Source organism: Bombina bombina, chromosome 11 (assembly GCF_027579735.1).
Source record: "Bombina bombina isolate aBomBom1 chromosome 11, aBomBom1.pri, whole genome shotgun sequence".
Classification (NCBI taxonomy): domain Eukaryota; kingdom Metazoa; phylum Chordata; class Amphibia; order Anura; family Bombinatoridae; genus Bombina; species Bombina bombina.
Window position 1 is genome coordinate 56124054 of NC_069509.1, and position 26131 is coordinate 56150184.

Genomic DNA, 26131 nt, shown 5'->3' on the forward strand with positions numbered 1-26131 from the left:
ATGAATGTGTGAGGTCCTGGTTAGTTGGAGAGAAAAACTGGATGATTTCTTCACACTGTGAGATCTTAGGGTCTGTTTGCAGCAGATTTTGCGTGTAATTCTCTAGAAGATGAAGTCGCTCCATGTCACGACTTGAGGCCTTGCTACTACGAAATAGCAGAGGGACATCTAGAAGGAAAGTAAAAAAGGAGCTGTCTTAATACATATTTTCACCATTATAGATTGTAGATATATACAGTCACAGGTATACCCATTGCATTCATTTCAACGTACATTCTCAGCATTAAAGGTGTACACCACTCAATTAAATCATAGTAACTCTATTTTTTACTAACTTATGCGGTTTGCCTTGAAGCTGGTGGGTAAGCTTATATACTTACATATTTTTGTAACAAAAGTTTATGAACAGTGTGCATATATTTGTATTTTAACTGATAATTTGCATATCTAATTTGCATATCTTACCCACAATTCTCGTGTGCATTGGAAACATTGTATATTAAGAATTTCTAGGGAAAAGCAAGCAGGGATACTTGCCTAGATGTACTAATTTCCTATGCAAATATTTACATTGATTTATTTTATCTTAGGCGTAATTTGAAAATTTTGGTTGAATTTTGTCCTTGCAGCAAATTATTGAGATTGGGATTTATTTCACTTTTTGCTTAGCAATATGTAGGCAGTGTTATGTAGAAGCCTTTGATTTTTAGGTCCCTTAAAGGTTTAATTAGGTGAGGTTAAATGAGCCCACCTTTCTTCTCAATAGAGATTTAATTTAGGTTACCGGAAGGACCAAAGAGATATGAGAGCACATTATAACTGATTTTAAATGCATCATATATTTAAATGTCTCAGTAGAACACAGGAAATAACAATTAAAGGGTTAATTGGGTGAGCTTGAGATGCTCCCAACCCTGAACTCAGAGATTATTTTATAGTTTGCAGACAGCCACAAATATGGATGCACAGCCCCAGAGACCCTCAAGTGCAGGCTGGAGTAAGCTTAAAGGGACATGAAACTCAAATTTTTTCTTTTATGAGTTAGAAAGAGAATACAAATTTTAAACAACTCTCTAATTTACTTCTATTATTTAATTTGCTTAATTCTCTTGATATACTTTGCTGAAAAGCATATCTAGATAGGCTCAGTAGCTGCTGATTAGTTGCTGCACATAGATGCCTCGTCTGATTGGCTCACACATGTGAATTGCTATTTCTTCAACAAAGGATATCTAAGGAATGAAGCAAATTACATAATACAAGTAAATTGGAATGTTGTTTAAAATTGTATTCTCTACTTAAATCATGAGAGAATTGTTTTTGGGTTTAGTGTCCCTTTAAAGGGCCATTAACCCACCAAATAATGTTATAAAATTTTGCACATAGTGCAGAATTATATAACATTAGCCTAGCACCAGCTTTCTAAATCAAAGTATTTCAGAAAAATGTATCTACGAAAACTAATTTTACAGACCGCCGCTCCTTGCTCTACTGAGCGGGTCTGTTTCTTTCCTAAGCGCATCTGGGCACGCTGTCTAGTCACAGCCGGCCCGATCACGCCATTAAAATAAATGTAGCTCTCTCCCGCTCTGGTCTGGGGGTCGATCCGATAAAAATCGTCGCCCGCAAAAGCCGGCGACGCCAATATTTGCGCGGGTTTGGTATCCTATATACGGCGTAACCTAGAAGTTACGCGCGTATATTTCTGCCGTCGCCCGTAGTTTTTTGGGCCATAGGCAGGTATACCAAACCCGCGCAGTTTGGTATCCAATATGCAGCGTAAGGACTTACGTGGCAAAATGGAGAAAACTTACTCCATTTTCACCTCGCCACAAAAAGCAGCCGTAAGAAGCCTTACGCTGACTATTGGAGACCCGTAACTTCCTAAACTGGCTGCTAAAATAAACCTAACACCTAACGCATGCGCAATGTCTATCTCCCTGTCAACCGCGATCTGCTAAAATAAACCTAACGCATGCGCAATGTCTATCTACCTGTCAACCGTGATCCCCCCCCCCGAAATCCCTAATAAAGTTATTAACCCCTAAACCGCCACTCCCGGACCCCGCCGCCATCTACATAAACTAACCCCCTACTGTGAGCCCCTAAAACCGCCGCCATCTACCTTATCTATCCCCTAATCTGACTCCTTACACCGCCGCCACCTATATAAAAATTATTAACCCCTAATCTAATCCCCCTATACCGCCGCCAGCTATATTAATATTATTAACCCCTAATGTAAGCCCCTTACACCGCCGCCATCTCTATTAAAATGATTAACCCCTAATTTAATCTACCTACCCCCGCCGCCAACTATATTATCTATATTAACCCTAAGTATATTATAGTTAATATAGGTATTACATTATATATATTAACTATATTAACCCTAATTATATTAGGGTTAATATAGTTAATATAGTTACTATAGTATTTATATTAACTATATTAACTCTATCTAACCCTAACACCCCTAACTAAATTTATATTAAATTAATCTAATTCATTTATAAACTAAAATATTCCTATTTAAATCTAAATACTTACCTATAAAATAAACCCTAAGATAGCTACAATATAATTAATAATTACATTGTAGCTATGTTAGGGTTAATATTTATTTTACAGGTAAATTGTTAATTATTTTAACTAGGTATAATAGATATTAAATAGTTATTAACTATTTAATATCTACCTAGTTAAAATAATTACCCAATTACCTGTAAAATAAATCCTAACCTAAGTTACAAATACACCTACACTATCAATAAATTTAATAAACTACAAACATCTATCTAAAAATACAATTAAATTAACTAAACTAAATTACAAAAACAAACAAACAAACACTAAATTACAAAAAATAAAAAAAAGATTACAAGATTTTTAAGCTAATTACACCTATTCTAAGCCCCCTAATAAAATAATAAACACCCAAAATAAAAAAAATTCCCTGCCCTATTCTAAATTAAACAAATTTCAAAGCTCTTTACCTTACCAGCCCTTAAAAGGGCCTTTTGTGGGGCATGCCCCAAAGAATTCAGCTCTTTTGCATACAAATACAATACCCCCCCCCATTACAACCCACCACCCACATACCCCTATTCTAAAACCACCCAAACCCCCCTTAAAAAAGCCTAACACTACCCCCCTGAAGATCTCCCTACCTTGTCTTCACCACACCGGGCCGAACTCCTGATCCGATCCGGGCGATGTCTTCCTCCAAGCGGCAAAGAAGAATTCTTCCTCCGGCGATGTCTTCCTCCAAGCGGCAAAGAAGAATTCTTCCTCCGGCGACGTCTTCCTCCAAGCGGCAGCAAAGTCTTCATTCTTCCGGCGGCATCTTCAATCTTCTTTCTTCGCTCCGCCGCCACGGAGCATCCATCCCGGCCGACTGCTGTACTACGAATGAGGTACCTTTAAATGACGTCATCCAAGATGGCGTCCGCCGAATTCCGATTGGCTGATAGGATTCTATCAGCCAATCGGAATTAAGTTAGAAAAATCTGATTGGCTGATTGAATCAGCCAATCAGATTCAAGTTCAATCCGATTGGCTGATCCGAACAGCCAATCAGATTGAGCTTGCATTCTATTGGCTGATCGGAACAGCCAATAGAATGCGAGCTCAATCTGATTGGCTGATTCAATCAGCCAATCAGATTTTTCTAACTTAATTCCGATTGGCTGATAGAATCCTATCAGCCAATCGGAATTCGGCGGACGCCATCTTGGATGACGTCATTTAAAGGTACCTCATTCGTAGTACAGCAGTCGGCCGGGATGGATGCTCCGCGGCGGCGGAGCGAAGAAAGAAGATTGAAGATGCCGCCGGAAGAATGAAGACTTTGCTGCCGCTTGGAGGAAGACGTCGCCGGAGGAAGAATTCTTCTTTGCCGCTTGGAGGAAGACATCGCCCGGATCGGATCAGGAGTTCGGCCCGGTGTGGTGAAGACAAGGTAGGGAGATCTTCAGGGGGGTAGTGTTAGGCTTTTTAAAGGGGGGTTTGGGTGGTTTTAGAATAGGGGTATGTGGGTGGTGGGTTGTAATGGGGGGGGGGGGTATTGTATTTGTATGCAAAAGAGCTGAATTCTTTGGGGCATGCCCCACAAAAGGCCCTTTTAAGGGCTGGTAAGGTAAAGAGCTTTGAAATTTGTTTAATTTAGAATAGGGCAGGGAATTTTTTTTATTTTGGGTGTTTATTATTTTATTAGGGGGCTTAGAATAGGTGTAATTAGCTTAAAAATCTTGTAATCTTTTTTTTATTTTTTGTAATTTAGTGTTTGTTTTTTTTTGTAATTTAGTTTAGTTAATTTAATTGTATTTTTAGATAGATGTTTGTAGTTTATTAAATTTATTGATAGTGTAGGTGTATTTGTAACTTAGGTTAGGATTTATTTTACAGGTAATTGGGTAATTATTTTAACTAGGTAGATATTAAATAGTTAATATCTATTTAATATCTATTATACCTAGTTAAAATAATTAACAATTTACCTGTAAAATTAATATTAACCCTAACATAGCTACAATGTAATTATTAATTATATTGTAGCTATCTTAGGGTTTATTTTATAGGTAAGTATTTAGATTTAAATAGGAATATTTTAGTTTATAAATGAATTAGATTAATTTAATATAAATTTAGTTAGGGGTGTTAGGGTTAGATAGAGTTAATATAGTTAATATAAATACTATAGTAACTATATTAACTATATTAACCCTAATATAATTAGGGTTAATATAGTTAATATATATAATGTAATACCTATATTAACTATAATATACTTAGGGTTAATATAGATAATATAGCTGGCGGCGGGGTAGGTAGATTAAATTAGGGGTTAATCATTTTAATAGAGATGGCGGCGGTGTAAGGGGCTTACATTAGGGGTTAATAATTTTAATATAGATGGCGGCGGTGTTAGGGGCTCACTTTAGGGGGTTATAGATATAATATAGCTGGCGGCGGGGTACGGGAGCGGCGGTTTAGGGGTTAATAGCTTTTTTATTGTTAGGCTAGTGAGGGGGGATAGCGGATAGAGGGTTAGACGTGTCGGGCTATGTTAGGGAGGCGTGTTAGACTTGTCGGGCTATGTTAGGGAGGCGTGTTAGACAGTGCGGGTGTTTTAGACTTTAGTCAGGTTTTATAGGCGCCGGCAGTTTCTAACGTGGCGCAAGTCACTGGCGACGCCAGAAATTTGTACTTGCGCAGATTTCTGGACATCGCTGGTTTGTCAGACTTACGGCACGTTAGCATCTGACGGCGACTTATATGGGATAGCTCGAGTTGCGAGCTGAAACTGCGGGCGACGCCGGTTCCCTCGCTTGCGCCGCAAACTGCGATCTATATCGGATCGCGCCCCTGGTCTGTAAAATTAATTTTCATAGATAAAAATTTCTGAAAAACTTTCATTTAGAAAACTGGCGCTAGACTAATGTTATATAACTGCATTATGTGTAGAATTATATAACATTATTTGGTGGGTTTACTGGCCCTTTAAGGGAGCTGGATGGAGGGTTATGTATTAAAACCCCTCTATGTCAACTCCTTGAAAGGGACATAATACTCATATGCTAAATCACTTGAAAGTGATGCAGCAAAACTGTAAAAAGCTGACAGGAAAATATCACATGAGCATCTCTGTGTAAAAAATAAAGATATTTTACCTCAAAATGACCTCAGCTCACTAAAGTAAGTGTTGGGTAAACAGTTATACTTCAGCTGCTGTCCAGCTGCAAGTTGGAAAAAAAACGCAACACATAACAATAGCCAATCAGCATCAGCAGTGCTGAGGTAATGCTTTGCCTTTGCTGTGATCTCATGAGATTTCATAGAACTCACTTAAACTGAATAGAAAAATAACATGACTGTGCCTGCACATGACAGAAGCAAGTCCTAGGACAAGCATCCTGACTGGCTGCTTAAGTTAAAGTCTCTTTACAGTAGGGTGTGAATACTTAGGACATTTGAGGTAAAATATATTACTTTTTTACATAGAGACATTCAGGTCATATTTTCTAATCAGCTTTAAACAGCTATGTTTGAAGTGCTTCAATATTTGGGTATCATGTCCCTTTAAAGCCTCTAAACATCGAAAGCCCCCGTTTAGAAAGGCAGCCACCAGTTCTTTCAAACATTGTGTGTCTTGGACACATACACATTAAAATACATTCACACATCATATCTGTGGTAATAGTGATCACTTGGTGAATAAATGTTTTAAAGCCTAGAAAGCCCCTCTTTAAAATAATGCCCCATATTACTTTCAATAGCTTAGTGATCACGGTGGTAATAGTCATCACCTGGCATGAACAAATGTGCATTTATTTGAGTAGAGGCTCAAGGTTATATAATAACTATACCCTAAGGCCCTGATTTATATGAGTTTAACCCTTTCTCTTGCCTATGGTATTTAGAAACACACACCCAATTTTAACGATGAAGCCTGCTCAGCACAGGATTGGGACTGGCTCAGCAATTAAAGGAACAGTCTAGTCAAAATTAAACTTTTATGATTAAGATATCATCAATTTTGCATTGTTCTCTTGGTATTCTTTGTTAAAAGCTAAACCTAGGTAGGCTCATATACTAATTTCTAAGCCTCTTATCTCAGGGCATTTTGATAGTTTTTCACAGCTAGACAGTGCTAGTTCCTGTGTGCCATATAGATAACATTGTGCTCACTCCTGTTGAGTTACCTAGGAGTCAGCACTTATTAGCTAAAATACAAGTCTGTCAAAAGAACTGAAATAAGGGGCAGTCTGCAGAGGTTTAGATAGAAGGTAATCACAGAGGTAAAAACTATATTAATATAAGTGTGTTGGTTATGCAAAACTGCTGAATGGGTAATAAAGGGATTATCTATCTTTTTAAAGAATAACAATTCTGGAGTAGACTGTCCCTTTAAGGGGTTAAAGTCTATGGCAGGGGTGGGCAACTATCGGCCTTCCAGATGTTATAGACTACAAATCCCATGATGCTTTGCCAGCATTATGGCTGAAAGAGCATTATGGGAGATGTAGTCCATAACATCTGGATGGCCGATAATTGCCCACCCCTGGTCTATGGGGATTTTTGTAGATAAATCATTTGATACAGTTTTCTAAAGGTTTATTATCAAAATAGGGTTGCCAACCTGTCTTATTTCCAGGGATTTTCTTTATTTGCTCAAACTATTTTACAGTTTCCCAGGCTTATGTAAAATCTTCATTTCAAAAATTTAATATTGTACTCTTAGGGGTCAATTTATTAAAGTCTGGCGGACATGATACGCTGTCTGTATTCAGCATTGCACAAGCAGTTCTAGTGAACTGCTTGTGCAATACCGCCCCCTGCAGATTCGGGGCCAATCGGCCGCTAGCAGGTGGTGTCAATCAGCCAAATCGTATAGGATCGGGCGGATTAATGTACGCAGCCTCAGTGGTGCATATGAGTTAAGGAGCAGCGGTTTATAGACCGCTGTTTCTTAACTTCTGTTAACTTCTGTTAACAGGGGGAATTGGCCCAATTCTGGGCAATAATAAATTGACCCCTTATACTCTTATTTAGTTAATAATGTAAATGTATCTGACAGTTTAATGTGTTTACTCCAACTGTTCCTTAAATATGAAATAGAATTCACAGACTTGTAGAAAGTTCTTGAATGTATTAAAGGGACAGTCTAGTTAAAATTAAAATTTCATGATTCAGATAGGACAAGCAATTTTCAAATTTGCTTTGCTCTCTTTGTATTCTTTGTTGAAAGCTAAACCTAGGTAGGCTCATATGCTAATTTCTAAGCCCTTGAAGGCCGCCTCTTATTTTTGACAGTTTTTATAGCAAAACAGCACTAGTTCATGTGTGCCATATGATATAGATAACATTGTGCTCACTCCTGTGGAGTTATTTATGAGTCAGCACTGATTGGCTAAAATGCAAGTCTGTCAAAAGAGCTGAGGTAAAAAGTATTTTAATATAACTGTGTTGGTTGTGCAAAACTGGGAAATGGGTAATAAAGGGATTATCTATCTTTTTAAACAATACAAATTCTGGAGTAAATTGTCCCTTTACGCTAGATTGTGTGTATGAAGATGATTTGTATGAAGGGTTTTCATTTTGTTGTACCAAACTGTATCAAATTATAAAATAAAGTGGGGGGTTTTCAGCAACTACTGTATAATTTGTTATTTTCCTACATGAAATTTGATGATTCCTTAGTCTCTTGTTTTCTTCAAAAAACAGTTGGCAACAATAGATCAATCCCCATAAACATCTAAGTTCACTAATTAATTAATTACTTGCTTTTAAATTAAATTGTGTGTTAAAGGTGGATCGCTGTAGGAAAAGTACTGACAAAAATAATCTCCTATTTGCTGATAGTGCTCTTTCCCCATCTTCAAAAACTCTTTACCTAAAAGTCAATGTATGCGGATATGCCGGATTGTATCTGATGATAGAACAGCACTAATAAGGTTAAAGGGAATGAGACAATCATTTGTTTTTAGGGTGTATGATAGAGATTATACTGATATGGAAATTAATAATGTGTCCTGTATTTCTAGGGTTAAATTATTGAAACATGTTCAGAAAGTGATTGAGGATAAAAGGTTATGATTGCTTTTTTGTATCTAAGTACAATAGTTTGAGTCCCCAGATTCAGAAAATCATACGTAGACATTGGTATATTTTTAAAAAATTGTAATCCTGATATGGAATTTCAGAATTTTCCCATGCAAGCCTATAATATAAGGGATTCCTTCATTAAGGCAGATGTAGGATCTAAGGTTAAGAATAAACAACATATTACTGAAAATAGCTATGGTTGCTATCTGTGTTTAGGGTGTTCCCATTGTAACAATACGATCAAGCGATCAGTGTTTGTGCATCCACAGACTGGGAAGAAAGATAAAATATATGGGCATTATACTTATAATACTAATTTTGCCATTTATTTGTTGAAGTGTCCGTGTGGGTCCATTTATGTAGGTGAGACTACCTGCAGTGTATGAGAGAGGATAACAGAACACAAATCTAGCATGTGCTGATGCCAGTAGCTATGAATAGAGATCATGACTTGACTATATTTTTAGAATATGGAGATTGATGTTTCCAACTTGTTATTAGTGCATTCCTAAAATTGAAACAGGGTCATTGTGCTTAACATATTGCCATTTTTTTAAGAAATCACTAGATGGATTTGTTACCTTGGAAATTAAGGGGTTTAATGCATATGGAGAGGTGTGGTTTAGCAGCATTTAAAAAGTGGGGTGAGATATTTTGTTTGCATTGCACGATTATGGGTGTGTGGCTTGAGACATTGCTGTTTGCTACTTTAATGCACAAAATAATGTTGGTGTGCTGTTGATACTTTTTATATAGTAAAACATTTGTTTTTGGTCTGTCACAAGGAAGCTGTAAACTATTATTTTGTTAACTTCCTTGGATCTCTGTTTACTAAAGGTGCCACATATATATCTGACAAGTTAAACCAGTTATTAACACAATACATGCGTTGCGTGTAAATCAGTTACATACATAGGGGAATAAACAGAAACTACTGGTTATTGTTATAAGTAGCCTTGAGGTAATGAGTAAAAAAGAAAGTGTACAGGAAAATTAGAAAATATATTTTACTTTTATTATTTTAAAGGTTTCATTAAACAGTTCGTTTAATAGTCAGTTAAATCAAAATACATATTTATATATACATCTTATGTACTAGCATTAAAGGGACAGTACAGCCAAAATTAAACTTTCATGATTCAGATGGAACATACAATTTTAAACAACTTTTCAGTTTACTTCTATTATCTAATTTGCTTAAAGGGACAGTCTACTCCAGAATTTTTATTGTTTAAAAAAATACTTAATCCCTTTATTATCCATTCCCCAGTTTTGCATAACCAACACAGTTATATAAATACACTTTTTACCTCTGGGATGACCTTGTATCTAAGACTCTGCAGACTGCCCCCTTATTACAGTTCTTTTGACAGACATGCATTATAGCCAATCAGTGCTGACTCCTAGGTAACTCCACGGGCGTGAGCACAATGTTATCTATATAGCACACTTGAACTAGTGCTGTCTTGCTGTAAAAAGGGCTTAGAAATTAGCATATGAACCTACCTAGGTTTAGCTTTCAACAAAGAATATCAATAGAACACAGCAAATTTGATGATAAAAGTAAATTGGAAAGTTTTTTTTAAAATTGCTTGTTCTATCTGAATCATGAAAGTTTAATTTGGACTAGACTGTCCCTTTAAATATCTTGGAATCCTTTGTTGAAAAGTATACCTATATAGACTCAGGAGCAGCAATGCACTACTGGGAGATAGCTGCTAATTGGTGGCTTCATATATATTCCTCTTGTCACTGACTCACCCATTGTTTTCAACTAACTACCAGTAGTGCATTGCTGCTCCTTCATTCAACAAATGATACTAAGAGAATGAAGACAATTTGATGTGTGTTTCACAAATTACATTGCACTTTATATTTGTTTTATCTAAAATAAAAATGACAGCTTCAGAAAGAGGGAGGTATATGGGAGTTCCCAGGGTCTGTCTAAATATCTCTCTCTCGTTCTCATCATATGCTCTAAGCATTTTATATACTCGGGACTCATTCATTTATTTCACCAATGGTTCTTTTAAAATTCACACTGAGCTTATTTATCTGACAGAAAAGTAATGCCTACTAAACTAGAGGCTAATACAAGTTAAATTGTAGTTAAAACATTTCAGTTTCAATTGTATTTGCTGCAAACTAAGAATTTATATCAATGCCAGGTGCTCCCCTGTTAAAAGGGACATGAAACCCAAAAAAATTAATTCATGATTCAGATAAAGCACAGAATTTAAAAAAAAATCTCCAGTTTAGTTCTGTTATTTAATTTGCTTCAAGGTAGGCTCAGGAGTAGTAATGTGCAGATGGGAACTAGCTGCTGACTAGTGACTGCACATATATGCCTCTTGTCATTGGCTTGTCTGATATGTTCAGCTAGCTCCCAATAGTGCTTTTCTGCTACTTCAACAAAGGAAACCAAGAGAATGAAGTATATTTTGATAAAAAAAAAGAAATCAGAAAGTTGTTTCAAATTGTATGCTCTATTTGAATCATGAAAAAATAGGTTGTATGTCCCTTTAATTTATTTATAAATCGCCAACAGATTCCGCAGCGCTGCCCATGGATACAAAGATAAAAGTACAACGGAGAAACAATACAATAAAAGACAACATTTTACAGACAAATACAGGGGGAATTGAGGGCCATATTCCCGTGGGAACTTACAATCTAGATGGGTAGGAGGATGGGAAACAGGAGGTGGGGACTGCAAAGGTGAGAATGATTTAAGTGAGGGGATAGATGAGGGCAACTGTTAGGTAAATGAAATTAATTTGTTAATGAGTCGGGTGATAAGCTTCGCTGAACAAAAAGGTATTTAGGGAATGTTTAAAGGAGGAGAGGTTAGGGGAAAGTCTGAGAGCTCGAGTAAGTGCGTTCCAGAGGGTTGGTGCCACACAAGAGAAGTCCTGTAGTCTAGTGACGTGCAGTGCAGTGATAGGAGACAGGGGAGGCAGAGAAAAAAAGTTTTTATTAATTTATTAAAAAAAAAAAAGTTGAGTGGTTTGTGCATTAAATTTTTCCTGGCCACGCCCCCAGGTACCCAGACCCACAACCCCCCTCCCTCCACCAGCGAGCGATGCAATCCCCATCCATGTTGTGCAATTAAGCCAGGAGAGGCAGTGAGCCGTTCAGCTGCCCTCCATTGAATGTGCAACATGGATGCTTGATAGTGTTAATAGCTCACTATCAGCTAGCGCCACCCAGTGGTAGCTCTTGCGGGCCCATACAAGCTCCATAGGAGGCGTTTCTCCAAGCCGCCTCTATGATGGAGCTAATACCAGACAGCTGAATTAGCCAATCAGCTACCAGCATTGTGGGGAGGAGTGCCGGGCATGGACGTGAGTGACGTCTGGTCAGACTCACTGATACTGGTGCAGGCGCAGGCACTGGCAGGAAATAACTGAAGAAGCTGGAGGGAGCTGCTGACTGCCCAATCATGTGGGTGTGCGGACATACACTGTGTGTCTGTGTCGCCATGATAGTCGACTGTGTCAGGAGTAGAGCGAGAGCCTCAGCCTGAGGGTATTGTTGTGCCACTTCGGGTGCCAGAGTTCAGTTGAAGAGCAAACTCCGGAGCTGCCCATTATTACAGATACCTAACCAGCCAGCAAAGATTTGAAACTTTATAAAGTAAGTAACTATGAGTATGACTATACCCTATGCCACCCTATTGCCTAAATAAATGCCCCACGGCCCCTTCCTAATCACCTAATGCAGCATGCCTTTTAAAATTAACGGAACCATTTCAATGCCGACTACACAGCACTTACACTAGCATTTTTATCTGAATCCATTAATCCAATTTTTTTTTTGTATGTCAAAATCAAATTAAATAGTTTTACTTTCATTTCATAATCACTTTGTTTTGCAGTTAATACTTTTAAAAAAAATATATATTTTTGATATGTGAATGTTTCAAATATTGCAATGTTTCTTCAAGTCTGTAACTTAACTACAGTAATTACATGTATCTGGCTGTAATATAGTGTTGATTGAATTACATTTACAAAACAGGATCATCTTCTATTACCTATCCTGTCTCCTGTGTTTAACCCCTTAAGGACAAGGCCATATTTCAATGTCTTTCCCTTAAAGGGACACTGAACCCAAATTTTTTTCTTTCATGATTTAGATAGAGCGTGTAATTATAAGCATCTTTCTAATTTACTTCTATTATCAATTTTTCTTCGTTCTCTTGATATCTTTATTTAAAAAAGAAGGCATCTAAGCTAAGGAGCCAGCAAATTTTTGATTCAGAACCATGGACAGCACTTTTTTATTGGTGCTGTCCAATCAGCAAAGACAACCCAGGTTGTTTACCAAAATGGGCCAGCATCTAAACTTACATTCTTGCTTTTCAAATTAACATACCAATTAAGAGAATAAAGAAAATTTGATAATAGGAGTTAATTAGAAAGTTGCTTAAAATGGCATGCTCTATCTGAATCACGAAAGAAAAAATTTGGGTTCAGTGTCCCTTTAACCCCTTAATGACCACAGCACTTTTCCATTTTCTGTTTGTTTGGGACCAAGGCTATTTTTACATTTTTGCAGTGTTTGTATTTAGCTGTAATTTTCCTCTTACTCGTTTACTGTACCCACACATATTATATACCGTTTTTCTCGCCATTAAATGGACTTTCTAAAGATATCATTATTTTCATCATATCTTATAATTTACTATAAAAAAAATATAAAATATGAGAAAAAAATGGGAAAAAACACACTTTTTCTAACTTTGACCCCCAAAATCTGTTACACATCTACAACCACCAAAAAACACCCATGCTAAATAGTTTCTAAATTTTGTCCAGAGTTTAGAAATACCCAATGTTTACATGTTCTTTGCTTTTTTTGCAAGTTATAGGGCAATAAATACAAGTAGCATTTTGCTATTTCAAAACCACTTTTTTTCAAAATGAGCGCTAGTTACATTGGAACCCTGATATCTGTCAGGAATACCTGAATATCCCTTGACATGTATATATATATTTTTAGAAGACATCCCAAAGTATTGATTTAGGCCCATTTTGGTATATTTCATGCCACCGTTTCACTGCCAAATGCGATCAAATAAAAAAAATTGTTCACTTTTTCACAATTTTTTTCACAAACTTTAGGTTTCTCACAGAAATTATTTACAAACAACTTATGCAATTATGGCATAAATGGTTGTAAATGCTTCTCTGGGATCCCCTTTGTTCAGAAATAGCAGACATATTTGGCTTTGGCGTTGCTTTTTGGTAATTAGAAGGCCGCTAAATGCCACTGCGCACCACACGTGTTTTATGCCCAGCAGTGAAGGGGTTAATAAGGGAGCATGTAGGGAGCTTGTAGAGTTATTTTAAGCTTTAGTGTAGTGTAGTAGACAACCCAAAGTATTGATCTAGGCCCATTTTGGTATATTTAATGCCATCAAATAAAAAAAATTGTTCACTTTTTCACAATTTTTTTCACAAACTTTAGGTTTCTCACTGAAATTATTTACAAACAGCTTGTGCAATTATGGCATAAATGGTTGTAAATGCTTCTCTGGGATCCCCTTTGTTCAGAAATAGCAGACATATATGGCTTTGGCGATGCTTTTTGATAATTAGAAGGCTGCTTAATGCCGCTGCACATCACACGTGTATTATGTCTAGCAGTGAAGGGGTTAATTAGGGATCTTGTAGGGAGCTTGCAGGGTTAATTTTAGCTTTAGTGTAGAGATCAGCCTCCCATCTGACACATCAGACCCCCTGATCCCTCCCAAACAGCTCTCTTCCCTCCCCCACCCCACAATTGTCCCACCATCTTAAGTACTGGCAGAAAGTCTGTCAGTACTAAAAAAATGTATCTTTTTTTTTTTTTTTTTTTTTTTAGCATATTAACATATGCTGCTGTGTAGGATCCCCCTTAGCCCCAAACCTCCCTGATCCCCCCCAAACAGCTATCTAACCCTCCCCCTCTACATTATTGGGAGCCATCTTGGGTACTGGCAGATGTCTGCCAGTACCCAGTTTACAAAAAAAAAAATATTTTTTATTCTTTTCCCCACTTTTCTGTAGTGTAGCTTCCCCCCCAAGACTAAACCCCCACCCCTCCCAGATAACTTTGATTATTTATAATAAAATTTGTATTCCCCCTCTCTCCCTCTAATTTTAACCAACTGTTCCATAATGTAATGGTTCCAACCCGCTCCCTCCCTGTGCATGCGCCAGCTTATTCCATCTAGAGCATTGCCACTGACAACAAGTCTGACATTATTATATGTGGATATATTTTTTTTTTAATTTACCCCCTCCCCTAATAAGATATTTGCAGATGCCCCTGGTTGTGTCAGTGTACTAAGCCTTTAAGTAGTTAACAGGCCGACTTAGGTATTTATGTATATGTTGTACTCAAGTGCTTTAGTGCAAGGTATCCTAACCGTGGTCCTCAAGTACCCCCAACAGGCAAGATTTTCATTATATCTGAACCAGTGCACAGGTAAAATAATCAACTGATCAGTAACACCATGGTTACTAACCTGCTCTGGCCCATCAGCTGATTATTTCATCTATACACTGGTTCAGCTATTATTAAAACCAGCCCTGTTGGGGGTACTTGCCCCGCTGTATATTTGTTTCTCTAGCGTATCATATCTAGTGCCTCACCAGCCTAAGACTTCACCGCATGTCACTGTAGAGGAGGTCCGCTGCCTTGGTTTCACACTTGACTCAAATCTGTCCTTCATTCCTCACATCCAATTGCTCTCTTCATCCTGTCGCAACCACCTATGCAATATCTCCAAAATGTGTCTGTTTCTGAGCACTGAAATTACTAAACAGCTAATCCACTCCCGGCTTGACTCCATTTCCCGACTTGACTACTGTAATAACCTACTAACTGGCCTCCCTGTATCCTGCCTCTTTCCCCTTCAATCCATCCTAAATGCATCTGCCAGGCTAATCCACCTCTCTCGATGCTCTGTTTCTGCTGCAGCTCCCTGTGAGTCCCTTCACTGGCTTCCTATTCACAGCAGAATTAAATTAAAAATGTCCTTCTAGTTAATCCCCCTTCATTTACCAAGTCTCATGCTATGAGAGATTGGGAGAGAGATATGGGATTAATCAATCGGGATGTGATTTGGCAAAAAGCTATCCAGGATACTAAACTTGCATTTCGCTGTTTATATGGCGTATGGTCCCAACCAGGTTGCATCAAATTTTCTCACTTCGGCAGGCCGACTGCTGGAGAGGCTGTGATCGGAGAGGCATCCACTTACATCTATGATGGGGTTGCTGTAAACTAGATTTAGTTTGGTCTCAAGTTGTGCATTTGCTGCTCCAGTTACAACTAGTACAACATTTAACTAGCGACATTGCCCTCTTCCACTTGGGGCTACAGAGATTGCAGAAACCAGCTAGAGCCCTGTGTGTTTCCATCCTTTTAGCCACTAAACTAGCAATTGCCAGGCAGTGGGCAAAATATACTCCTATCACCTTGTCAATGGTAGACAAAGAATGGAAGAATATTCATTGAAAGTAGAAGGACGTCTAGATTCTTATAGTTTAATCTGGAGCCCCTGGAAGGTCTTCAAAGCAGCAAAGTATGAACTGGGAAAGATATATTGTGAATAGATAAGGTGAAGTTTACCTTTGGTAACTCTATCCCTAATTACCCAGTCCCTTTAACTTTCTCCCTCCCCTTTTTTTTTTATATATTTGTTCTTCGGGCATAAACAAGGAAAATATTGATGTGTTTACTTTTACATTCTTTGCTATTATAAGTCGTCCTGTTAAAATTGTTTTATTATGTATTTTTTGTTACTAGAAGATTGTTATGTTATAACAGATTGACTAGTTTCCGTTGTGTGAATCCAATTGTCACTAATCAAAGTTTATTCACGTGCCTCTCTTTGAGTTTTTCATGTATTAAAAACAAAATGAGGGAGCCAAAGACTGATGCCCGTACGGACTGCTATGTATCTTTTCACCTTAATGTGACTTTTTATTTCCTTTTTATATAGGTTGTCATTCTTGGAGATACGTTTTGAAATCTGGCTAATTTTGTTTGTATTAAAATGTTACTGTTACCTCAATAAAAAAATTACATTAAAAATTTCACCCTGACCTACAAAGCCCTCACCAATGCTGCCCCACCCTACCTGTCCTCACTCATCAACAAATATACTCCAGCCTAGCCACTAAGAACCAACAATGACCTGCTCCTTGCGTTCTCTACCATGGTGCTGCCAACAGTGATAGAAAAAAATAGAAACTGGAGTAGAGTTAGAGGGGGGATTAGTAGTAGTTGGACATGTTTATTTTTAGGTGGTAAGAAGCCATCCAGGAGGAAATGCCGGATAACCAGTCGCTGATGTGAGAATTGACAGCAGGAGATAGTGCAGGGGTGGATAGGTAGATCTGGGTATCATCAGCATAGAGGTGATAGTTGAAGCCATAGCTGTTGATAAGTTTACCCAGTGAAGAAGTGTAAATAGAGAAGAGTAGAGGACCCAGGACAGAGCCTTGAGGTACTCCATCAGACAGAGGCAATAGAGAGGAGGAATCACCAGCAAAAGAGTCAGAGAAGAATCTTTTAGATAAATAAGAGTGAATCCAGGAGAGGGCAGTGTCACAGAGCCCAAGAGAGCTGAGAGTCTGTAGGAGGAGGGGATGGTCCACAGTATCAAAGGCAGCAGAGAGGTCAAGTAAGATGAGTATAGAGTAGTATCCTTTGTATTTAGCAGAAAGGAGTTACAGTCTCTGAGGACAGTCTCAGTTGAGTGTCGGGGACGGAAGCCAGATTGCAGGGGGTCGAGCAATGAGTTGGAGGACAGGAAGTGGGTTAGGCGATCGAAAACTAGTTTTTCAAGGATTTGTTAAGCTAGCGGGAGCAGTTATATGGGGCAGTAGTTTGCAGGAGAGTTGGGGCCAAGGGAGGGATTTTTGAGGATGGGGTGACCTTTGCATGTTTGAAGGAGGCAGGGAATGAACCGGTAGAAAGGGATAGATTGAATATGTGAGTAAGAGCTGGATTGAGGATGGGAGACAGAGAAGGTATTAGATGTGAAGGAATAGGGTCAAGTGGGCAGATAGTGAGGTATGAGGAAGAAAATAGGGAACCCACTTCACTCTCAGTGGTTGGGAGGAGGGTGCCGAGAGTGGCAGAGGGGGTGACTGGGAGCAAAGTTGGGAGATTGCAGGCTTATGTTGGGATGTTTCTTTGGATGGTAAGTGCTTTATTGAAAAAGTAGTTAGCCAGGTCTTGAGCACTGAATGCAGATGAGAGGGGTGGTGCAGGTGGGTAGAGGAGAGAGTTGAAGATGGAGAAGAGTCTTTTAGGGTTTGAGGAGTGAGTGGATATAAGAGAAGAGAAGTAGGTTTGCTTAGCCAAGTGAAGGGCAGAGGTGTAAGAGTAAAGACTGAACTTATAGTGAATGAAATCAGGTTCAGAGCAGGATTTCCTCCAGGCACGTTCAGCAGTGCAGGAGCATTTTTGTAGGTGGCGTGTTTGCTTGGAGTGTCAGGGCTGGAGATGACGACGTGGGGCTTTGTGAAGTTGGGGAGGAGCGAGATTGTCAAGTGCAGAGGAGAGAGTATTGTTATAGTGGTTTGTAGCAAGGTCAGGGTAGGATATTGTGGAAGTGTGGGCAAGTGTATTTGAATAAGGTTGGAAAGTTGGGGAAGGTCCACAGTGTCAATCTCCCCTGTGAGATTCTGTATCCCAGCCAGCTTCATTACTTTCTATGAAACCAATGATCAAAAATTCCCCATCTTAAATAGAAAAATTATAGTGCAGACTTTACACAGGCTGAACCTGGAAGTCCCAGAGAGATGAGAGATGTCTTCCATAGAAAGTAATGAGGCTCTCTGGGATACAGAATCTCACAAGGGAGAATGAAGTTAACAGGAGAACACCTGACACTGATACGAATTTGCAGTTTTCAGAAAATACAAATTAAACAGACATTTTAAGAGCATATCATGGTAATTATGAGAGATATTCAGACATACCTTGGGAACTCCCCTGTCCCTCCCACTTTCTGAAACATAAAACAAAAAAGGGACATAAAACCCAAACTTTTTCTTTCCTGATTCAGATAGAGCTTACAATTTTAAAGTATTTTCCAATTTACTTTTAGTAGCAATTTTTCTTTGTTTTTTTGTTATCCTTTTTTTAAAGCAGGAAGGTAAGTTCAGGAGTGTGCACGTGTCGGTAGCACAATATGACGGCAGTTTTGCAACAATTTTATACATTAGCAAAAACACTAGATGGCAGCACTATTTCCTGTCATCCAGTGCTCCAGGTATGTAAATGCAAATGATCTAGATAGCTCTTCAACACAGAATAACATGAGAACAAAGCAAATGTAATACTAATGATAAAAATTGTATTCTCTGCTTGAATCATGAAAGAAAAATGTTGGGTTTCATGTCCGTTTAAATGTAATAAAACGTAAAGGCCATAATCTGAAGTCTAAAGTAATTTAAAAGGACAGTCAAGTCCAAAATAAAATTTCATGATTCAGATAGAGCATGTAATTTTAAACAACTTTCCAATTGACTTTTATCACCAATTTTGCTTTGTTCTCTTGGTATTCTTAGTTGAAAGCTAGACCTAGGAAATTCATATGCTAATTTCTAAGACTTTGAAGGCCGCCTCTAATCTAAATGCATTTTGACAGTTTTTCTCCAGTAGAGGGCGTTAGTTCATGTGTTTCAAACAGATAACATTGAGCTCATGCACATGAATTTACCGAGGAGTGAGCACTGATTGGCTAAAATGAAAGTCTGTCAAAAGAACTGAAATAAGGGGCAGTCTGCATAGGCTTAGATACAAGGTAATTACAGAGGTAAAATGTGTATAATTATAACTGTGTTGGTTATGCAAAACTGGGGAATGGGTAATTAAGGGATTATCTATCTTTTAAAATAAGAAAAATTGTGGTGTTGACTTTCCCTTTAAAATGCAAAGCAAAAAGTGTAATGTAGCAAAATTCTCATCATGCAGTGTTATATTGCGCTGGGCTCTCACATACAGAAATACAAAGAATGCCACGTTGTGTAGCAAACTTTGCTTGTAAGAATCTTGTGAAAGATTTCACAATTCTGGAGGATCATTTTAGATCATCTTATCTGAGCGAGGAGCTTTAAAGGGACGGTAAAAACCAAAAATGTTATTGTTTAAAAAGATAGATAATCCCTTTATTACCCATTCCCCAGTTTTGCACAACCAACACTGTTATATTAATATACTTTTTACCTCTGTGATTACCTTGTATCTAAGCCTCCGCAGACTGCCCCCTTATCTGATATCTTTTGACAGACTTGCATTTTTGCCAATCAATGCTGACTAATAAATAACTCCACAAGAGTGAGCACAATGTTATCTATGTGGCACACATGAACTAACGCCATCTAGCTGTGAAAAACGTTCAAATGCATTCAGGTAAGAGGCGGCCTTCAAGGGCTTAGAAATTAGCATATGAGCATACCTAGGTTTAGCTTTCAACCAAGAATAGCAAGAAAGCAAAGAAAATTTTATGATAAAAGTAAACTGGAAAGTTGTTTAAAATGGCATGCACTAATTTGGACTTTAGTGTCCCTTTAAGAGAAGCAACGTTCATCTCTCTGGGACTCCAGGTTCCTCCCTTTTTCTTATAGCATTCAGTGAGTTCAGCCCCTGTTAAGTCTGCACTATAATTTCTCTCCAAGCAGGAGAACCTTTGACTATCAAGTCCCAGATGAGGATATTTCTGGTGAGCCAATGAGAAGCAAGTATAAATTTGTGTGACGCAATCTCTGGTCATACACCTTTGACTACATGCTTCACACTTTTGCAGGACTAACTAAAAAATAAAATGCTTTAATGAAACAAGAAATATTTTTAGACCAAGAATGTCCCTTTTACTTATTTTTGTAATATTGGTTAATAATTGTGTAAGTAACATGATTCAGGAGCATTTATCTCAACAACTTTGTTTTTGTTATAGCTACTGTATATTATTTTGTAGTCTTAATACTTTAACCCCTTAATGACCACAGCACTTTTCCATTTTCTGTCCGTTTTGGGACCAAGGCTATTTTTACATTTCTGCGGTGTTTGTGTTTAGCTGTAATTTTCCTCTTACTCATTTACTGTACCCACACATATTATATACCGTTTTTCTCACCATTAAATGGCCTTTCTAAAGATACCATTATTGTCATCATATCTTTTAATTTACTATAAAAAAATGATAAAATATGAGGAAAAAATGGAAAAAAACACACTTTTTCTAACTTTGACCCCCAAAATCTGTTACACATCTACAACCACCAAAAAACACCCATGCTAAATAGTTTCCAAATTTTGTCCTGAGTTTAGAAATTCCCAATGTTTATATGTTCTTTGCTTTTTTTTGCAAGTTATAGGGCAATAAATACAAGTAGCACTTTGCTATTTCCAAACCACTTTTTTTTCAAAATTAGCGCTAGTTACATTAGAACACTGATATCTTTCAGGAATCTCTGAATATCCATTGACATGTATATATATATTTTTAGAAGACATCCCAAAGTATTGATCTAGGCCCATTTTGGTAATTAGAAGGCCGCTAAATGCCGCTGCGCACCACACGTGTATAATGCCCAGCAGTGCAGAGGTTAATTAGGGAGTTTGTAGAGTTAATTTTAGTTTTAGTGTAGTGTAGTAGACAACCAAAAGTATTGATCTAGGCCCATTTTGGTATATTTCATGCCACCATTTCACCGCAAAATGTGATTAAATAAAAATAAATGTTACATTTTTCACAATTTTAGGTTTCTCACTGAAATAATTTACAAACAGCTTGTGCACTTATGGCACAAATGGTTGTAAATGCTTCTCTGTGATCCCCTTTCTTCAGAAATAGCAGACTTATATGGCTTTGGTGTTGCTTTTTGGTAATTAGAAGGCCGCTAAATGCCGCTGCGCACCACACGTGTATTATGCCCAGCAGTGCATGGGTTAAATAGGGAGCTTGTAAGGTTAATTTTAGCTTTAGTGTAGTGTAGTAGACAACCCAAAGTATTGATCTAGGCCCATTTTGGTATATTTCATGCCACCATTTCACCTCCAATTGCGATCAAATAAATTTTTTTTTTCGTTTTTTCACAAACTTTAGGTTTCTCACTGAAATTATTTACAAACAGCTTGTGCAATTATGGCACAAATGGTTGTAAATGCTTCTCTGGGATCCCCTTTGTTGAGAAATAGCAGACATATAAGGCTTTGGCGTTGCTTTTTGGTAATTGGAAGGCCGCCAAACGCTGCTGCGCATCACAAGTGTATTATGGCTAGCAATGAAGGGGTTAATTAGGTAGCTTGTAGGGAGCTTGCAGGGTTAATTTTAGCTTTAGTGTAGAGATCAGCCTCCCACCTGACACATTACACCCCCTGATCCCTCCCAAACAGCTCTCTTCCCTCCCCCACCCCACAATTGTCCCCGCCATGTTAAGTACTGGCAGAAAGTCTGCTAGTACTAAAATAAAAGCTATTTTTTTTTTTTTTAAAAATAAGCATATTTACATATGCTGCTCTGTAGGTTTCCCCCTTAGCCCCCAACCTCCCTGATCCCCCCAAACAGCTCTCTAACCCTCTTCCTCTAACTTATTGGTAGCCATCTTTGGTACTGGCAGCTGTCTGCCAGTACCCAGTTTACAATAAAATATGTATATTTTTTATATTTTTTCTGTAGTGTAGCTTGACCCCCCACCCCTCCCAGATCCCTTATATTATTTTTATTTTATTTTTGTATCCCCCTCTCTGCCACTTTTTGTTCAATATTTTTCTGCAGTGAAGTGGTTCCCACCCGCTCCCTACCCGTGCACGCGCCTCCCCCCCCCCTCGGCGATCCCGCCCACAATCCCGTCCCCTCCACATCACACGGCCCATTGATGGCCGCCCACCCGCCTCCCAGACTGGCTCCCACCCACCAACGATACCGCCATCGATGTCCGGTGCAGAGGGGGCCACAGATGGCCATTATCGAGGCATCACTGCAATAACCGGAAAGCGGCTGGAAGCGATCAGGATCGCTTCCACCGCTTTCCAAGACAAAGGACGTACGCCATACATCCTCAGTCGTTAAGTGTCTTTTTTTTTAGGACGTATGGTGTACGTCCTTGTTCCTTAAGGGGTTAAGATAAAGATTAAAAGTTTAGTTTTATTGTGAAAATTTAAATATATTGTAATTTAGGTGTTAAGATTAGGGGGTCGATTTATCAAAGGCTTTCACCAGCCTTTGAGCCCCTACGGCTGCAGGTTCTCACAAGAGAACCTGCACGCCGTATTTAACAAGCAGCGGTCTATTTTGACCGGGGAGATAGACAGCTCCTGCCCACACGTGATTGGCTGTGCGGGGGCGGGATTGCACACGATCGCAAAATAGTGCTTGTGTGCAATGCTGAATCCGCCAGGGAAATTCAGCCCATCAGAGGCGAGCTGCGGCGGACAGGGGCATGTATGTGCACCCCTGTCCGCCTCGGCTTGATAAATCGTTCCTTCCCTGAATATTAAAGGGACATGAAACCCAAAATCTTTCTTTCATGATTTAGGTAGACCATACAATTTTAAACAACTTTCCTATTTACTTCAATTATCAAATTTGTTACATTCTCTTGGTATCATTTGTTGAATGAGCAGCAATGCACTACTGGTTTGTAACTGAGCACATGGGTGAGCTAATGACAGTCAGTATATATATGCAGTCACCAATCAGCAGCTGGAACCTAGATTCTTTGCTGCTCCTGAGCTTTCCTAGATAAACCTTTCAGCAAACGATAACAAGAGAAGGAAGCAAATTAAATAATAGAAGTAAATTGGAAAGTTGTTTAAAATTGTATAATCTGTCTAAATCATGAATATCTAATTTTGAATTTACTGTCCCTTTAAGAGGACTATTATTAAATTGTCAGATTGTATAATATATATATATACACAAACAAAAAGGTACTGGCGCACATCCATTTTCAAAAGCACAACATATTTTTTGAACTGCTGCAAAAAATTGCCTGCAAACAACATCAAGAGACAACTATTCTTTTTAAATAAAATTGGGATATTAGTTACACAATATGGCCATATTTTGCTTAGCCAGTCACCACTTACAAGGTGCCCCAATATAGACTGGTCCTAACACTACAGTCCTTTTGTCACAGAGGGCTGAATCATTCCTGCTTTTACTCTTCATAATAGAATGAGACTCCCTGGCTAAATATTCACAACTCTATTACACTGTCATGAGCACACCTGAGCTTGGGTGGGGTGCTTTAACCAATGGGAGGTGGTCAGTCTCACTGATTATGTGTTAATACAAATACACTCAAAAAACATGTGTATATAAACTTTTTGTAAGGTGTGCTAAACCAAATTTTGTAAACACATAAGCAGGGAGACTGACCATCTCCCATTGGTTAAAGCACCCCACCCAAGCTCAGGTGTGCTCATGACAGTGTAATAGAGTTGTGAATATTTAGCCAGAGAGTCTCATTCTATTATGAAGAGTAAAAGCAGGAATGATTCAGCCCTCTGTGGCAAAAGGACTGTAGTGTTGGGACCAGTCTATATTGGGGCACCTTGTAAGTGGTAGCTGGCTCAGCAAAATATGGCCATATTGTGTGACTAAGATCCCAATTTTATTTAAAAAGAATAGTTGTCCTTTGATGTTGTTTGCAGGCAATTTTTTACAGCAGTTCAAAAAATATGTTGTGCTTTTGAAAATGGATGTGCGCCAGTACCTTTTTGTTTGTGTAATTGCTGGGTCATATTGGCAGCTCTCCCAAAGATGTGTATATAAACATTTTGTAAGGTGTGCTAAACAAAATTTTGTATTTTTATTAAATATATATATATCATTTTTTTATATAAAAATTATATATTCCCGAAGGTTATAGAACTATTAAAAAAATGTTTTGTATATTTAATGCTACACAACCACATTAGTAAAGTATGTTTCAAGTATTTTATGGACAATTAATATGTCTCTCTAATACATTGGTGTAAGCAAGCAAAGGGTTATTAAATTCTTTAGGTATGGTGTTTTGGCTACCTTTACGCAATCACAACTATAAAACCTACAATAAAACTAAAGCTATTAAACTGGACAACACTAGTTTATATTTGATTCCAAAGAAAATAAAGCCTACAGAAGCTAGTTAATGTTTATCAAATTAAAACTGAGAACTATTCATTAGAAAACCAATGATAAAAAGAGAGCAACCATTTTTACAATTTGAATTAAAAATCAAGCACATTATATGATATAAAATTTATATTTACTGAAACGTGTTATAGGCGTAAGGTTTTATTGCATACATAAGAAAAGAGAGACACACTCAGCTAAGACAGAACAAAAGCTAGAATAAGTTCCATGCCTGTTCATTTTCAGTGCCACTCAGGGTGCATACTCTTTTAGCACACTATCACCTAGATTTAGAGTTTGGCGTTAGCCGCCAAAAGCAGCGTTAAGGGGTCCTAATGCTCCTAACCCTAACCCTAACACCCCCCTAACTTAAATATAATTTTAATTAATCTAAATAAATTTACTATAGTTAAATAAATTATTCCTATTTAAAACTAAATACTTACCTATAAAATAAACCCTAACATAGCTACAATATAACTAATAGTTACATTGTAGCTATTTTAGGATTTATATTTATTTTACAGGCAACTTTGTATTTATTTTAACTAGGTACAATAGCTATTAAATAGTTATTAACTATTTAATAACTACCTAGCTAAAATAAATACAAAATTACCTGTAAAATAAATCCTAACCTAAGTTACAAATATACCTAACACTACACTATCAATAAATTAATTAAATAAATTACTTACAATTGGCTAAACTAAAATACAATTAAATAAACTAATCTATAATACAAAAAAAACAAACACTAAATTACACAAAATAAAAAAAGTTACAAGAAGTTTATACTAATTACATCTAATCTAAGCCCCCTAATAAAATAAAAAAGCCCCCCAAAATAATAAAATGCCCTACCCTATTCTAAATTACAAAGTAATCAGCTCTTTTACAAGCCCTTAAAAGGGCTTTTTGCGGGGCATTGTCCCAAAGTAATCAGCTCTTTTACCTGTAAATAAAAATACAACCCCTACCCCCCCCCACATTAAAACCCACCACCCACATACACCTACTCTAACCCACCCAAACCCCCCTTAAATAAACCTAACACTAACCCCCTGAAGATCTCCCTACCTTGAGTCATCTTCACCCAGCCGAGCCAAATTTTTCATCCAAGCGGAGCAACAAGAGGTCCTCCATCCGGTAGATGTCTTCATCCAAGCGGGGCAAGAAGATGTCCTCCATCTGGTAGAAGTCTTCATCCAAGCGGGGCAAGAAGATGTTCTTCATCCGGTAGAAGTCTTCATCCAAGCGGGGTCTTCTATCTTCATCCAACCGGAGTGGAGCGGAGCCATCTTCCATACAGCCGACGCATAGCCATCCTCTTCAACCGATGGACTAACGATGAATGACGGTTCCTTTAAGGGACGTCATCCAAGATGG

General features: G+C 38.0%; 1 protein-coding gene across 1 annotated transcript in view; it reads right to left on the reverse strand.

The window, feature by feature from the left end:
• The window catches only part of LOC128642463 (NADPH oxidase organizer 1), a 93711-nt gene that overhangs the window by 48890 nt on the left and 18690 nt on the right, over window positions 1-26131 (reverse strand). The window contains exon 4 of the mRNA XM_053695235.1: window positions 1-168. This exon is cut by the window's left edge and continues 13 nt beyond it. Coding sequence (XP_053551210.1) covers window positions 1-168 — 168 coding nt within the window. The remainder of the gene's footprint in view (window positions 169-26131) is intronic.